This window comes from Uloborus diversus, chromosome 1 (genome assembly GCF_026930045.1).
Source record: "Uloborus diversus isolate 005 chromosome 1, Udiv.v.3.1, whole genome shotgun sequence".
Taxonomy (NCBI): Eukaryota; Metazoa; Arthropoda; class Arachnida; order Araneae; family Uloboridae; genus Uloborus; species Uloborus diversus.
Genome location: NC_072731.1, coordinates 188936597 through 188954322, shown reverse-complemented (window position 1 = coordinate 188954322; position 17726 = coordinate 188936597). Strand labels below are relative to the sequence as shown.

The 17726-nt window shown below is 34.0% G+C and overlaps 1 protein-coding gene across 1 annotated transcript in view; it reads left to right on the top strand.

Moving 5' to 3' along the window:
- LOC129234101 (E3 ubiquitin-protein ligase DTX4-like) overlaps window positions 1–17726 on the top strand; it is a 60605-nt gene that overhangs the window by 2511 nt on the left and 40368 nt on the right. Inside the window, exons 2-3 of the mRNA XM_054867993.1 lie at window positions 15377–15433; window positions 17127–17273. Coding sequence (XP_054723968.1) covers window positions 15377–15433; window positions 17127–17273 — 204 coding nt within the window. The remainder of the gene's footprint in view (window positions 1–15376; window positions 15434–17126; window positions 17274–17726) is intronic.

The following is a 17726-nucleotide window of genomic DNA, read 5'->3' as shown; positions in this document are numbered from 1 at the left end:
ACTTCAGAAATTCCGAATGTACTTATTCATTATTTTTTGTACATTGCCGTTTTTGGCACTCGATTCAAAAAACTAGTGAAAAGTGCCTTCCCCTAAAAGTTAACGAAGATGGACTACAGCCAAGTTTTTACAATTTCAAGGGGAAGTCCACAAAATATCTGCTCTCCCAAATAAACAAAAATTGTCTAAAATTGTGTTAAAAAAATTCCGGGAAAAGGTCACCAAAATCTCTCCCCCCCCCCAACACATCCCAAAAAATAGTCTACAACTGTATTTTATGACTTTAATTCCAAACAATTTCTAGGGGAGAGTTCCTCAACCCCCTCTCTCCAATGTCCTCGAAGATTGTCAAAACTTTTAAATTTTTGAAGCTTCAATTTCGAAAAAATCACCGGAATTGAAAACTTTTTCGAAAATGTCGTTAATGAGGGCTTTCAATTACATTTTTAGAACTTCAATTCCGAAAAAATTTCGGGGGAGAGCTGTCGATCTCGAGTCCTTTTCCTAACGTCAATAAAGACCCACTAACATTATAGTTTTGAATTTTCAATATTGAAAAGTTGAGGGTTTAACTCCTGATTCCATCCCTTCCCTTTACGTTACCAAAGATGGCTAACCATCGTATTTCAAAACTCCAATTTCCAACAATTTCCGATGGAAAGTTCCAAATCCCGTTCCTTCCCCCTACGTTATAAAAGATGGCTTACAACCGCGTTTTTGAGACTTCAATTACAAAAAATTTCCGGAGAGGAGTCAGAATGTCTTTCTTTCCTCATCTTTCAACATCATTCAAAGGTTGGCTAAAACAGCGTTAGTAGAACTCCTACATCGAAAAGTTTCTGTTAAAAAGTTCTGAACCCCATGTCTTCTGCTACGTCATCAAAGATGGCTTACAATTGTGTTTTTAGGACTTCAATTCCAAAAATTTTTCTGGGGGAAAGCCCCCGAACCCCCTGGTGTTTTGCAATACTTAAGATATCTAAAATTGCGTTTTTGAAGCTATCGTAAAACGACTGGGGAGAACGCATGTATCTTATCTTTCTCTTCAAGAACACAAAGATAGCAAATAATTGTGTTTTCGGAAATATATCCTTAAATTAAAAAAAAAAAGTTTAAAAAAAATCCGGAACGGGACCCCCCCAAACCTCCCCTCCACTTGTTAACCTCCAAATAGTCTAAAAATGCGTTTTGAAGAAAAATTTTCGGGAGAAAGCCTGCAAACACTCCTTCCTTTGTGCGAATATTAAGCAAAACTCAATCAACAAACAAATCCAAAACTATCTTCAAATTTAGACACACGGCAGTGTGTCAGCCAAGTTCGGAAATCAGGCAACACATCTGTCAGTGTGTATCTTACACGAACCATTTCAAGCTACTTTTGACTCCATCATTTCTCAAAAACTATTAAGTCTACGTGCTTGAAATTTTGTATGTCTAATATAGCTGCCTAGCAGACCTATAATCCTAAAATTCATGAATGTACCTGTTATAGTTATGGAATTATTACTATCTGAAAAGTGTCTTTTCAGGGGTCGATCCAGCGCCAAATTGGGGCCGCTTTGCGGCCCCTTCACAAAATTCCGCATGGCAAAAGCGGCCCCATTCACAAAATTCCGCGTCGCAGAAGCGGCCCCATTCACAAAATTCCCCATCGCAAAAGCGGCCCCATTCACAAAATTCCGCGTCGTAAAAGCAGCCCCTTCACAAAAATTTATAAGAAGGCAGCCATTTCACAATATTTTTTAACCGCAAATGTGTACGCATCTACGCGGGAGCCTCTTCCACCTTCCCCCATCTTATCTTTTTGCTTGCTGCGTGAGGTGTTTTTGCTTCAGAGCGTCAGAGGGGGGACGGGAGAGGGACACTTGTGATTGGTAGCTTGTTTTCAGGAAAATCCTAAATTTTACTTTGATTACGCAATATATATTTAGTATTAATTTGTGTTGAGTTTCAAAATCCAATTCTAAAATAACTTTACTTAAAATAAAATTATTTTACATGCTGTTTTTATATTTTTATTTCTTTTGAAGATCTTGATTTCCTTACATCCGCCATGGTAAACGAATTTTTCGCATTTTTGATGTTTACTGTACCTTGTTAAGAGGCAAACAAATAAAATTTCTTATATATTTATTAACATCATTAAATTGCAAAGTTTTAAACAAAATACCTACTCTGCAAGAACGTCAAAAGTCAAAAAATTAAACGCTGAATGCTGGTGCAGTATTATTTTGGGTTTTAATTACTTTTAAGTTTTTCAAACACATGCATGGAATCTTTAATGAGTATTTCACTTCTGTGTTAAGAAATATGTGATATCTTTGAGTCTGTTCATTTTGTATTTATTAGGAGTTATCATTACGTTCAGCAGCATGTGCAATTTTCATTGCTCTTAAAGTATTTGAGAGGGGCAAACAGGAAATCTGTTGTGAGACTTTCACCTTAAGAAAGTGTGCCTTGCATATGTATATTTGTAAAAAGCAATAAATGTAATGTATGTGTCAAATTACGAATAAAATGTTAAGGGTCTTACTTCCCCCCTCCCCCAGCGCATTTTCTCTTGACAGCTTTCAGGTATTCTTCAAGAACTTGCAATCACCCCTGAAACCTGTCTAGGGCTTTTCTATAACGATACGACAGCTAAAAATGCTTTAATGTAATCTTTTCCAAGAAAAAAATCACGAGAAGGTCTTTTTTACAAAAATAAAGAAAATTCACAAAAATATTTTGCTTTTTCACAAAAATAACGAAATTTCACAAAAATATTTTGCCTTTTCACAAAATGGGGACCCAAAAAATAAAACCTGGATCGACCCCTGCTTTTGTTACACTGATTCACTCACTCACTCATCAAAATGTTTACGAACTTCCAAGTGTCTCACATACTTGCAATTTGTCATAAAGATAAATTTTCACGGATATGTAAAGGGAAAAATCTAAAAAGTCAAAGAACTACATTAAAATAGCAAAAAACTACGCTATTTTTTTAATGAGCATCACGGCGTAATCACTTCACCGCGCGATTGCAAAATATTTCGCCAAATAAATCAAAACAAATGAGCTTGTCAAACGTTGCCGAAACAAGTTTGTTGAAGTTTGAAATTAACAATTTAATTTCTAACCAAAATGGCGCTTGAAACAATACTTTAAGTTCCGCTAAAATGAAAAACGATCCATCAAATAATTAAAATTGCAAATCTAGAGCTAAGCCTTTAAAATCAAAAATAACCAGCTTTAAAATTTTATAAAAACTTTAGATCTCAATTAAATGCAAAATTTTACAGGAGGAGCAAAAATAGCAGCAATAATTTCAACAATTAAGAAATATTTTCGCAAATTCTGCATATTTTACGATCTACGTTATGATAATCCCCCCCGAACAATAAATAAACCCCAGACAGATTTTGAGATGAGTCTTAGCAGTTTTCCTAATTGCCGACAAACTTGAGGGAGCCAAAGACCAAGAGCTAATGTACGTTGGCCTTGCTGATAAATGGGAAAACAGATGATTATTGCCCAAAATTGGCGATCGCGCCTAGTCCTCAGTTACCGAAATATCTTCATAACTTCTAAAAAAAAGAAACCGCAAACCTGTGCCCCATAACAGCAGGGGAAAAAAAGGAAATCATATATTTGTAATATACGCTTTTGCATTTATAACTGTCTAAATTAGAACATGACCTTTGATTTAGCTTTTCAAAAAGTAATGGTATCCCAACAAAACACAAATGTGAAAAAGAAGCCAAGTTCAGTTGAAATGAGGTGCGGGAAAGACGGTGTCACCAACAAAAAAAGTTCAGATCTAAACAGTTACCAAGTTCCATAGCAGTTCCTCATAGAAGTTGGATTTTCCCACGTTCTTTAATTCATTTAGAAAACAATATTTTACCTTCTTTGATATTGAATTTAAAACTTGGCAAGTTTGAAAAAAATAAAAAAAATAGTGATGACTAAAACTTGCCGCAAGTTTAAAATCCATTATCAAAACAAGTAAAATATTGTTTTCTGAATGAATTAAAGTACGTGGGAAAATCCAACTTCTATGAGGAACTGGTATGGAACTTGGTAACTATTTAGATCTGAACTTTTTTTGTCGGTGACACCGTCTTTCCCGCACCTCATTTCAACTGAACTTGGCTTCTTTTTCACATTTGTGTTTTGTTGGGATTTTATTTAGAAATATAATTTTAGTATTTCATTATGTTCGGTACGTAAACTGGTAAAAAGAGATGCCATTTTGGTGCTGTAACCTTTCTTTTATAAGGAAAACGTACAATTGAGGACCTGAATAACAACTGAAAAAACTTCACGAGTTTTCAAACAAATCAAAAGTTAAAGGGTTTAATTTTGATAATAGATCCAGAATATTAGTAGAAACTCTTTTTTTTTGTTTCAGTTTTTTATTCTTGTGTGTGTGATACTCGAAATACTTATTACTTTCATTCAAACTCTTTAAACAAAGCACATTATTCGGAAAAAAAAAAAAAAAACATGATTCAGTTCTTACAAATTTAAAAAAATTTTTATTTTTATTAGTCCCCCCTCCCCCCGTAATTAATTACTAAATCGCCCCTCTCGACCAGGATCGTCTGGATCCGCCCCCTAAAATGATCGTCTATATACTTTCTACGATCCCCCCCCCCTTGGCATGCGCCTTCAGAAAAATTGGGGTATGCGCCTTTTTGAGGACCCAGTCCGACCCTGCATTTAGGGTTACTTTCAGGGCCAATCCTAAGGTGGCCGCAGGCCACTTCGTATAGTACTTTTAATCAAGCAAAATTCCTCAAGAATTTCTCAAGATAACATAATAAGTCGAATAATTATGCAGAATTTTAAATGTTCAATGATCAAAGTAAGTGCCAATTTTCCAACAGCATAGCATATTAAGAAAAATGGAATGTTAGAGCACATTGTGTTGCTCCATTATCCATTAATATCAACTCTTTACTCACATGCTTCATTTAGTTGCAAAATTTGTGACAGAACTGGTAATCAAGAATGGATACAGGGGAGGGGTAATAACGGAAATCCCCTCCCCCTCCCGGAAACATGAAAGGGTGCCTTCTAAAGGCCACTAATGCTAGTCCCCAGCCTCCGAAACTGTTATTGACCCTTAAGGCTGCTCTTCAGTGAGGGAAAACTTTGAAGTTAGGGTGTAAATGACTTTCTTCCTTGAACGATGGGCGTGAACCTGAATCAAGTGATTGACACTTCAACAGCCAATGGAGTGGACGGTAATCGATGTAAGGCAGGAACACGTGACCTGTCACAGCTGTCATTGTTCTGGAGGGAAAGAAACCCCTAAATGACCCCCGTCGTGAAGAGCAATCAAGGAAATTAGCTGGCGGCCGAAACCCCACTTGAACAGTACCGATGCGAAGGTTGAACAGAACAGAAAATAAAGTCAGTACCAAAGGGTCTGCCGTAATTTTTGAAACAAAGTTTTTTTTTTTTTGGATATGCGTTCCCAGATTTTATATTCATGAAAAATTTATGAATGAAAAGAAAATTTATCATAAATTGAACAGGAAAAACGATTGTCTTATTTTTTTTTTTTTAAACGATGTTTTCAATTGCCACGTCCGAATCTTATTTCGTTCATAAAGCTAATTAGTTTCTTGTCTGATGTTTAATTAAAGAATGCAATTTTTTGCGTTAGGATATGATTATATATATATATATATATATATATATATATAAAACAAGAGGTATAAGCTTAGTGTAAACCTGTGGTGTAGTCCCGGAAAAAAAGGGTGAGGGGTGAGGAGGGAAGATTACATATCGGTTATCGGATATTTACAGTCAAGAGGTGGAACGATGCTGATTTTATTTTTAATTATTGTGAGAACGGCAGAAATGTCGTAATCAGAAAACAATTTCATATTAGGATATGGTTACATTTCAAAGAGGGGGGGGGCATCCCGCTATTTTTAGTATATATGTATATATATATATGGTCGAAAAAGGAATACTTCTGCAATTCGATGGAGGATATGCAACGCTGAACTGACATTTTTGTTAATTAATCAATTACTGTTTTAGATATTTATTTATATTTTTCCGGTGATTCATCATGCGCAGGGCTGCATTTGTTTACTATCAGTAAACAAATCATCCCGCAAAAACATAGATAATCAGCATGGTGACTAGAGCAGCATACACAAGACTAAATGATTAATATACTTCTTAAAATTGAAATTCTTTTTCAATAATAATAATAATAATAATAATAATAATATTTTACGCATTAGACGAAAAGTGCAACAGGCTATAATAATAAGTAGTTGGTAAGTCTTTTATTGAAGTGTATTTTCGAAGCAGCAGTTATATGATGTTTGAGAACATTTGAAAATACATTTCGTGGGTGGAATTACACGAGCAACAGGGAATTACTTGCAATAATGTACTTAAATTAAAAATACAAGCTGCAGTTTACTTGCAGTACACTTGGAACAATGTACTTCGACTTATTCAAATGCAAAATGTTAGGAGGAATAGAATAACTTTTTAAAACTTTTGATTTTTTTTTTCTTCTCAGGTCTTTTTTTTTCCTAATGGTTTTCAATTTTTGGTTACATTAGTTATGCATTGCTTTCTGCGATTCAAAATAGTAATAATAACAATAAACATAATCAGAAATGCTTTCCTTTCTGCGGATACTATGGTGAGAAAAGCAACGGCTAAAAGCATAATTTTCAGAAAATTCATTCATGCTCGCATTTCGAAATTAAATGAAACCTCTTTATTACCACACAATGTTGACAGCTTCGTGCAAACGAAGTCCTAAACTTGATAGCTGCACTCAATCAAGCTTTCATTGATGCAAACTATTGCAATCAATCAAACAATCGTAACAATTACGTGGAATATTCCCTATTTACGTCAATTGTTTGCTTGTAAGAATGTGAACAATGTCTTACATACGTAATTTATATTCAGAAAAAAATATCAGAATTGAAAATATAATTCCACATTTGCAAATCACACACATTAGTATACTATCCTTTAAATTTTAAAAATATTTCAATTTAATTTTTCTCTTTTTGTATAAAAGTATTCATGAAGCATAATTTATAAATTGTTGAGTGTACTAACATTTATTGCTCTAATTTTTCTAATTTTTTTTTTTTTTTTGATCTCTTCTCGACTTCCCGGAGAAATTTTAAACTGTTAGCAAAATTAGGGTAACTCAAATAACTCCAGAACGTGGAAGAGAAATCTGTCAGGCCCAATAAAAACTTTTTGAATGATGTAAAAGACAGAAACACATGTATCTATCTCTATTGATAAAGATGTTCTTAATAACCCCGAAACAAGTGTAATTTAATTTGCACGTTTTTACATTAAAATAGTGTAATTTCTATGTCAATAAATGTTAACATTTAAAATCAACAAAAGTTGAGAGATGTGCGCAAAGTTGCGTGAGACTAATACCAATCATTCGCCCTCGAATACCTTATTGCTTGACCAAGACCAAATATATTCTTTTTTTGAGCGACCACAGTTGGTTATTGTTTTCTCTTGTCCGTAGTTGATGTTCTTTCGACTTTAATTTTCTATTCTTTTAATGCAAACTCATCTGTTCCACGTGTCTTCGCGAGCATGTCCCTCCTCCTGGGCGGTGAAGTTCATGTCCCCGCCATCGATTTTACTTATTCCCGACCCTCTCGATTTTACACAATACTTTTCAGACAAAAACAGCATTCAGTCAACAACGTCCAGCATCCAGCCCCTGGAATTCATTTGAATGTAGACGTCTTGTATTCAAATCATGACTTTTACAAATATAATTCTGATAGGAACCATTTGTAGAAATAAGAAACCCAACGAGTAGGGTTCTACCACAATTCGTGATTGTGAAAAACATAATTTAAATTCAAGACGTCAAAATTCAAATGAAAGCTATGGGCTGGATGCTAAATGTTTCTTTCTTTTCTGTTTGGTATTAATTTTTTTTTTTTTTTTGAATTTTTTTCCCCCATTTATGAATAATATTAAATAATGATAATGTTTCAATGAAGCTTTAACACCATTTTAAATCGGGTGTTCCAAAATAGCTTCAATTTTTAAATGTGTAAATTGTAAATAAAATATGCACTTCAAAAAGCATGAGCTTTGTGCAAGAAATAGATAAAAGTCAAAAACAACGTCTTAAAAGCACAAGTAAAAGATGTAAATTATAAGTGTAGAAAATGCATTGCTTGATTGAAAACTTGTGGCTATGTATTTGTTTTTTTATCCAGGATATTAAAAAACTTTGACCTTTGACACTTTGAATTAAAATTCAACTAGAAATTTGGTTTTTCGTACTAATATTCAAGCCGTATATATCGTATTTATGGTTCAGTTCCCTTCTTGTTGTTTACCTTTTTATAGCGAAATTGAGGCTATATACGAAATTGTTATTCGGTTCCTTAGACTTCACTATGAACAGACGCGACTGCACAGTGCATACACACAAATATATATTGATAAAGACCGGCTAAAATTGAAAAACCTTAGGTTTCGGGGAAATGTTTTAGACGTCAGACAAATTATTTGTCTGAGCTTATGAAAATTTCAGTGTAACACGACTACCGAAAGATTCTTAGAACATGGTGTATTCATCCAGTTAAAAACAAAATGGTCAGTGTTCTCCCCCTTCCCCCATCAGTTCTCTAATTATCTGTAAATTTAAACCAGTGGTTCCCAATCTTTTGCACGTTGCGACCCTTTTTTGACTAAGTAAAGGACCTGTGATCACGTAGCCTACATGTCAGTAAAGTATCGCAAGGTGTGGACCTAACCTGGCAACATTGTGAAAGCTACGTTAGATCCTACATTACAAAACTGCTATGTTAGATTCGATCCACCCCCAACTATACTGTGGTAGGAATAATGTTTCGACCGAAGAAGAAACGCTACACGACCCCATTTGGGGTCACGACCCTGGGAACCCAACCCTGCTTTAAAACAATTTTTTTATACTCATTCATGCTTTAAAGAAATGCAGGTATGTATCATTTTTCTCCTTAGAAAGTCTTCAAAAGAAAAATTCAGTGAAATCCTGTTACAACGTATATCAGTATAACGAAGTACCCGTTTCAACCAAATAAGTTTTCAGTCCCGATTTTGAAGTTCATTGTTACTGGATTTCACTGTATTATGAATTACATGATCAATGTGTACATACCTTGTAAAGAATTTTTTACGAGTTTGGCTCGAGAAATTATTTTCAAAAATGTTTGTTGAGCTGTGGAAAGCATTTTATGCGTTTACATTTGTAGTAACATAGTATAATATAGACAAAAATAGAATCCAAATATCTAGTAAGTATCTAGAATACGGTTTTGGACTCGTTTTTTTTTTTTTTTTTAGAAATGGTCGCTTTATTTCGAACAAAGTCTCAAAAGAGTGCTGGAAATATTTTGCCAGATTTTTTATGGAGCAAAATATCAAACAGTACCTACCACCTCTTTCAACGAAATTCATTTTTTCTCGAATTTTAAACAGTCAAAGAATGGATATTTCAAAAAAGGAAAAAGTACACGACACAGATAGAGGCTTGAAAAATACTCGGAAAAAAATTTACATGAAAACTTCAAAGGAATTTGTAAAATCTTCATCCAACTTTCCCCGCAGGTTAACATTGGATCCGTAGGCTTTCAGACTCTCAGTGAAAAGCATCCTTAAATTTGCTTATAAAGTAGCATTAATATACATATTTATCTTTCTTTGGATGCACCAGCTCCATTGTTTATGCCTTCTTGATGTTGTGAAAAGTAATGGGGGTAGTGCATCCCCAGAAATAGAAATATTCATTAATGCTATATTATAAGCATACTTAAGATAATTTTAATCTTAATTATATCCGTGAATGAATTTGAATAACACGAAAAGGTTCTTCACTGAAGGTCTGCGATGCAACTTTACGCAAAATGCGATACTTCCTTTTTTTTAAATTTACAACGTGAAATTTTTTTTTTCGGATATAGGGTTTATAGGTGTGAGTCCTATACTCTGGTTTCATGCCAAAAAATAAGGGAAAAAATTGTAAAACAAACCCCTAGAAAAAAGGATGGATTTTGATGATTTTAAAAATATAATAAGTGGTAATACCCCCCATGAGTTAACCAATTTCCTTCATATGTTCTTGCGTACAAACGTAGCACCTCTCTAGCCCCTCAGAAAAGTATTAATGTATAATATAACGATAACTTCCCCTCCAAATAAAAATAATGGCTATGAAACTCAAAAACTGAAAAAAATTGCGGGCGACATTTCCAAAAAAGCGGGACGTGTGAATGGGAAAAGGTGGTCATATTTGGATTCAGGAGGTCATTTAGCACAAGAATTCACAAGAATTATCTCAGAAGCACTCTTTAAAAACTATATCCTTTCTAAACACAAATCAAATCGTGAAGATGTTTCCAAGCATGTGGATTCACTTTCAAAAGCACTCATTCATTCCTTCATTGAAAAATGCCTCCGGAAAAGAGGGGAGTAGTAAATGGAAACGGTCGTTTGCGCTAATGATTGTAAATCTTATACACCTCACCCGGTTTTTCCCCTCAAGAAAGGAGGGACCAGTGAAAGGCGTGGCTTAGTAGAGAAATTGAGCTTTTTCGAAAATATTTCAGATGGTTGGAACTCCGATATTTTTTTAGAAATGGTCGCATCATTTCAAACTTAGTCTCAAAAGAGAGCTGGAAATATTTTGCGTGTTGGGGCGTTCTTAAAATTTCGATAGCACGATTTGCAGCTTTTTTACAGAGCGAAAGGTCCAACAGTACCTCGTTTTCGAAGAAATTCATTTTTTCTCGAATTTTAAAAAATCGAAGAATGGACGTATCAAAAAAGTAAAAACTAATATACACAGACATAGGCTTGAAAAATACTCAGAAAAAAAATTGACCCGAAAACTTCAAAGGAATATTGTAAAATAACCTTTAACTTTCCCCGTAGGTTAGCATTGGATCCGAAGCTTTCAGACTCTCAGTGAAGAGCACCCTTAACAATGAAGACATATTTTATGTTTAAAAAAAAAACTATGCTGATAGAATACTCTCGTAAGTATTTCAAACAACAAATTCTGCGTTCAGCAGTCATGGAGACTGGGGAGACAATGGAAAATTGCGACTCCCCTGAGAGTCAAACATATATAATTAACAAACTAAAATTTAAAATTTTCCCCCTTTACAGCATTTTTTTTCTAATTAAGTCACGAATGAACTGCCCGGTTTCAGATCAGGTAGGAGGACAGGGCCCTTGGCCCGGGTTACAAATTTTAAGTGTGGCTTCAAAACGAAGATCCAAAAGGATGCCTTGACAAGACTAACGAAGGCTTCAAACTGTGCTTTTAGGTCTTTAATTCCGGAAATTTTCGCTGGTTGAACCACCGATTTTAAGGATCCAATTAAGTTTCTTATTCACCCTTTCTATCTTAATGTAATCAAACGTAGCCTAAAAATGATGAAACCCCCTACCGTCACCAAAGACGGCCTAAACTTGAGTTTTAAACTTCAATTTTGAAAACTTTCGATAGGAGATGACCGAATCTCCCTCCCTCCAGCAACATCAACAAAGATAACCCAAAATTGCTTGTTTAAAACTTCCGTTTCAGAAAATTTTCTTGAAGAGCGCCGATCCTTTCTAAACTAAGGTTACAAAAAATAGCTGCAATTTAACATCAATTTTGAAAGAATTTTAGGAAAGAACTCCAGCAGTACTTTCCCCTCAACTCTCAAAAAAATTCCTAAAATTGCAATTTTTGACATTTGCATTTTTTATTGAAAATTTCTCCATGGACCTTGAATGTTCCCGACTCTTTTGTCCTTGCAACCAAACACAACCAAAGATTAATTACAGCTATTTTTCATACTCCAATTTCGAATATTTTCTGGGGGGCGATTCACCCCCCCCCCCTTTCCCCTCCTCCGTCTTTCCTCTGACGTCACCAAAGCCAGGCTATAAAATGTGTTTTTACGACAAGTAAATTTTTTGTACCTATTACTTTCTTCAAAGATATAAATTATACCTACGGAGTTTTATCAAACTTTTTACATAAATTCATCCTTCTTCTGTTTTTATTTTTAAAATTAGAACTTGATACAGAAATTTGAAGAAAGATTTATATGGGCGTTATAGTCGAAACATTCAAATTGCTCTTCAGGGGCAGCACATTAGGTCTTTGCACACGGGCGGCCGACACCCTAGGATCGGACCTGGTTGCTTTAAAACAATAATCCTAGACTGAACTGCACAGCGTCAAGCGACCATGCTACTGGAACCCAGCCCTTTTGCGAGTGAAGCGAATGTTTTTTCTTTGGCAATAATAAATGTTTCGCCAAACAAACAAAAAAGTATAAAATCACATTAACAGTATCTTTCAAATCTTTATATATTAAGAGCTGCTTTGCCCGGTCTACCTTGAGAATGAAAATTGTGTCAAGTGACATGTATTCAACAATCAGGCTTAAATAAAAGAAAAAAAAAAACACCATGCAAAATTACCCTTCCAAACAATGACAACACATATTAAAATACTTTTAAGAAATTAAAATGTATTAAATTGTGAAAGATGGATTTTAAAAGCGTAACCATAGAAAACACAAAATAAAATTAGTTTCAGAAATTAAATACAAAATAAGGAAAGAAGGAATGGATTGAAAAAGCGTAACCATGGAAACGCAAAAATATAATGGTTGACAACCTGAATCAAAATGACATTTTTCGAATTTGATTTTAAAACAATTGTAACTTTTTTCTTTCGAAGATAGAAGCTAAGTTTTTCGACCATAGGTCGAGAGAGATCTGGAGTAAAAAATGTTGCTTTTTCCAATGGTGTCAAAAAGAAAACTGGGGGACGATTCCTTCACTTTTTATTGATAGATTTAATGAAAAAAATAGTGCCTAAATTTCAGCTAAGCCTAAAAAAGTTCGAGCTAAAAACGCAAATTACTCCTGCCGTAATTAAGTTAGAGCATTGAAACAAATTGTTTAGAATGCAGAAAATTCTACCCTTTTTCAAAGTATAATTATATTGTGCAATGTTAGTATGTTGTGGGATATTAATATGTGCAAGTAATTTTTCACTCTCATATTCACTCCCAAATTGTGAAATTTGGGCCTAAATTGGAATAAAAAAAGAACTATCTATCGGATTATTTCAAATTATTTCCTATGTCACTCAGTAAGAAAGCACCTTTCATATAGTAAAGGAATTTTTCAAATAGGTGCGGTGGTTCTGGAGATTACCTCGAACATATAAACACACAAAAATCCGCCCTCTCTCTTTGTAATATTAGTATAGAATAAGACAAGGGTGCAACACTTGTCAATATCGCCTGTGGCAGCAAAACTACTAGAGCCCATGGTGCCTGTCCCATTGTCCCCACTCATACTTAAAATATCCCATTTTGTAAAGAGAGAACGAAACATTGAATGCTTCAACCAAAGGTTCAACCAAGGCTATTTATGCATTTTCTTAGTGTTAAATTTAATCATGTGTTGTTAGCCGGATTTTATACACTCATGGAAAGGAACTTCTTTATGACTGATTTGTGGACTATCAAAAAAGCACAGTTGAATAATTGCAGTTCTTACAGCCTGTGGCGGTCCTAAGTCTTGTGGGGCTCTGGGCAAAAAATTTTTGGAAAGAAAGGAATTCACTTAAGTGCCTTTTATGTCTTTCTCATGTTGTTATTCCATAAAAATAAAAATGGAGCTTTGATCAGAAAAAAGCTAGGAGTCTTACTGTGGCTATATGTATGATTTTTGAGGTTGTGCCCATAATGTTTTTAGAGAAGATTATTTGATTAATGACTAGCCGCCTACGGCGACCAGTTGGTCGGCCTTTTTGCGCCAGGATTGCCGCCTTAGGCGGCTGCTTAGACAATTTAGCGACGATAATAATCAATGTTTTTCTCTATATATCAATATTATCATTCGCCTTTTTACGCCAATGTTACCTTCGGCGGCTGCTTAAATAAATTTCGTCGTGGTATCAATCAATCTATATATCTATATCATTAGTAGTTTGAATAAAATATCTTCTAGATCTATCTCCAGTTCCGTCGTTTGGAATATTTTTAAAGGAGGGGGAAGGGAGACACAAACGGTGTACTCTTCATGCAAAATTTGTCAAAAAATAACAAAAAGCACTTCCACTTTTATGTGAAAGCATTATTTTTTCAAAGTCATGGTGTGTGTGGGGGGGGGGATTGACACCGCATAGAAGTTCCTTAAATGACGGGCATGTCTTTTTCTTGCTGTCCATCTATTATATCGACCTCTATACTTGTCTATCTATCTATCTATACAATCTATGCATATCTACCTTTGACCAGTAATTAACAATCTTTTTTAATTTATATTAGTATTAATTCGAAAAAAAAAACATTTTTTGTCCACTCAATCTCTGTCTGTCTCTGTATCTACCTTACCTAACCGCCAATCCGTAACAGAAACAAAGATCATGCAAAAAACCGCGGGCTTTATTAATTTAATTAAAATTGCCCACAAAAAAAGGCTCTAGTATGTTCCCCCGTAGTGTGCAAAAAGTGGCGCTTGCAAAAAGATAAAAAAACTAAAAAAAGGTGAAGAGAAGGCAAAGGATTTCAGTTGGATCACGTGATGAGGTAAGTTTGGAACTCAGCCGGCAAGCGAGCAGCTCGCATTGTGTTCTGCATTAAAAAAATTGTTTAAAAAAACTATTGCATATTTTTAAAAACTTTTTTCTTCTGAAGGAGGCGAAATGTTTTTACTATTACCAACTAAAATTTTAGAATTGAGGGTTCTGTACTTTTTGCAGGATGGGTTTTGAGAAAAACTAAACCCAGAAAAAAATTTAAAATAAAGGTTTTTTCAAAAATCTATAAAAAATACAAAAATTGCTCTATCTTCAAAATTTTTTTGTTCATCCTATTTAAAATTAAATTTCCGACACTATAGTACAACAAATATTTGTCTGGTGCGATTGGGTCGGGGTCTGTGAAGTTGAAAGTACTAAAAAGTGCTAAAAATCACATAAAACATTAAATAACTTTTTTCTAATTAAAATATCAAAAATCGAAGCCCGAGGTACACATCTTCAGCAAAAACTGCACCTGTATACCAAATTTCATCTTTCTAGGCCTTACCGTTTTCCCGGGATGCGCGCCACAACACACACACAAACATCTTATTTTATTATATGTATAGATGACAGGAAAATCCAATTTGTGCAATTTAAGAAAAAAAAAGTTGGCTTCAGGGATGCCACCCTCCTAACCTGCACCTCTGACGCCCGCCCCCCTCCTCACTTTTTTGGTGCGCCAGCCACCCATGCCCTTATATGCAAAAGTTGAAACACGTCATTTAACATAAATAACTCTATTCGCATTTTGTTCTCTTCCAGCTCGAGCGTATCTTCCAACTGACACGTGCCAACATCTGGAAAAAAGTTTAAATAATGGTAGTTATAATCATTTGGTGGTTTGTTTGCTTGCAAATAACTTCCCTACTTTTAGCTTCAAAAAAAAAAGGAATAAATAAATAGTGATAATAATAATATGTTGATGGCACCAGTTAGTGGTGCATCCAAAGGTGCTCAGACGTTCCATGCCCCTTCCTCAAGAAAAGAAGGCGTCTTTAGAAAACAAACTTTAGTAAGGGAAAGCAAATAACATTGGAAAAAAATCTTTTTATAAAAATTAATCTTTAAATTAAAAATTTTTAATACATGCAGATTGCACTCTCCTCTTTTTTTCACTCTTTTTTTTCCTAGTCAGTCTTAAAATAAGTCTTCAAAATGCTACTACCCTCCTTAACTGTTCCCCGGCAAGAAATTTAAAATATCGTCTTTAGGTTGGAGACATTTTGGGAAATAGATGTCCTAAAAACTCATTTATTTAGACGTTTTTTGGACATAAGTTTCAAAATATTTCTAGAAAGGATTCCCAAACCACCTCCTTTTCTCTAATGTTACTAAATAGTCTAAAATTGTGCTTTTAAGATTTCGATTTTAAAAAAATTCCAAGAGAGACCTCTTAACGTCTTCAAAGATAATCTAAAATTGCATTTTTTACTTTCAAGAACTTTTCAGGATACTATTCCTGAACTCTCCCTTTCCCAAGATAATACAAAATAAGACTTCAATTTTGAAAAAAAATCAGGAGGGAACCTACTCTCCTTCTCTATCCAAGCATGTCCAGAGTTGTGCTTCAGTGTCAAAATTTTCGGTTGAGATCTTCCTAATCCTCGAGCCTTCCTAATTCCTTAACGTCACCAAAGAGAGCCTGAAATTGAGATTTTTAGTAAGTTTCCCGTAGGAGCACTGATCCTACTACTGTCATCAAAGATAGCCTAAAATTAACATCAAAATTTAAAAATAAGGGATCCCAAACTTCCCCTATTCCCATCTATACCAAAAATTACAATACTTTAGTTTAATTTTTGAAAAAAAAAAAAAATTCCAGGCAGTTCTCTCCGTTATACACATCTCTTCCTTCTCCAAATACTTGGTGAGATTGACTAAAAGAGTGTTTTTACAACTTCAATTTTAAAAAAATTCCAGGGGACTTCCACCAATGCCTCTATTTTCATCCTTCCTGTGACATAACCAGAGATACTTTATACTAAATGGTGTTTTTAGACTAATAACCTTAAGTGTTCATTTTGCTTCAAAAGTAATAAGTTGCACATAAAGAATTTTTCAGCATTAAACTTGTCTTAGTTTTATGAATTCTCCCATTTCCTGCATTTAAAAATTAAATAAAACTTGATTAAAAAAAATCTTGAAGTGAGAAAAATAAGGCTACAATATGAAATGTTTGTCATTCATCAAAAAAATTTTAAGGTCTGGCACCATTGCTGTCCCCTCAAAAAAAAAAATTGAATTACAAAGAAAAAAAAAATGAGGGAGGATGGTTAAGTTTAGATATATTTACTCCCTCCAAAATAAAAACCTATTAATGCCACTGTCTTCAAGAATTTTTCAAAACTGGAGCTTTTATAAGGAATAGGACATTCTTGGTGTTAGGTTCAGGGGCTTTCCTTCCAAAATTTTTGAAATTAAAGTCTTAAAATGCTCTTCTTTCTCTCTCTAAAATACTTTTCATTTGCTGTATGGAAATGCTTTTAATAAAAAATATTTCTTTCTTTTCTAGGAACTAAGTGCTCTGTCAGACGTAAAATATGTGATGATTTAACAATTCTTAGTCAAGGTTTTATTTGGCAGTGGCATGGAGATGGTGATGAATGGAATACCTATGATATTGATGTTAACAACTTCATAGAAACTGCTTATATTAAGGTAGAATTATTTAAATTAGTGTTATATTTTACTTTTTATTGTCTATTCAGATTTTTAGTGTTTTTAAATTGTATTCTTTTATGTGCATGAAAAACTTGATTCTATCAGTTTTCGAATTTAATAAACACTTCAGAAAAATTCCAAGAGATGCAACTATGTGTACAAAAAATTGGAAAATTGGCACGCTTTCAATGTTTTCAAACATTCGTAATGCTTAATGAAGGAGTTTTGAAAGATGTTCTTTTTTTTTGTTAAAAAACTGATTAAATGTTCAAAATGTTCAGTTCTGAAGTTTCAAATAATTTTGACAAATGTTTGGAAAATTCAGAGAATTAAAAATACAATTTATTTGACATTGTAACTTAAAATATTTTTTATGTGATGCATTTTTTAAAAAAAAAACAAATTTTGCATTAAATTCTAATACAATTACAGTCAAACCTTGATATCTCAA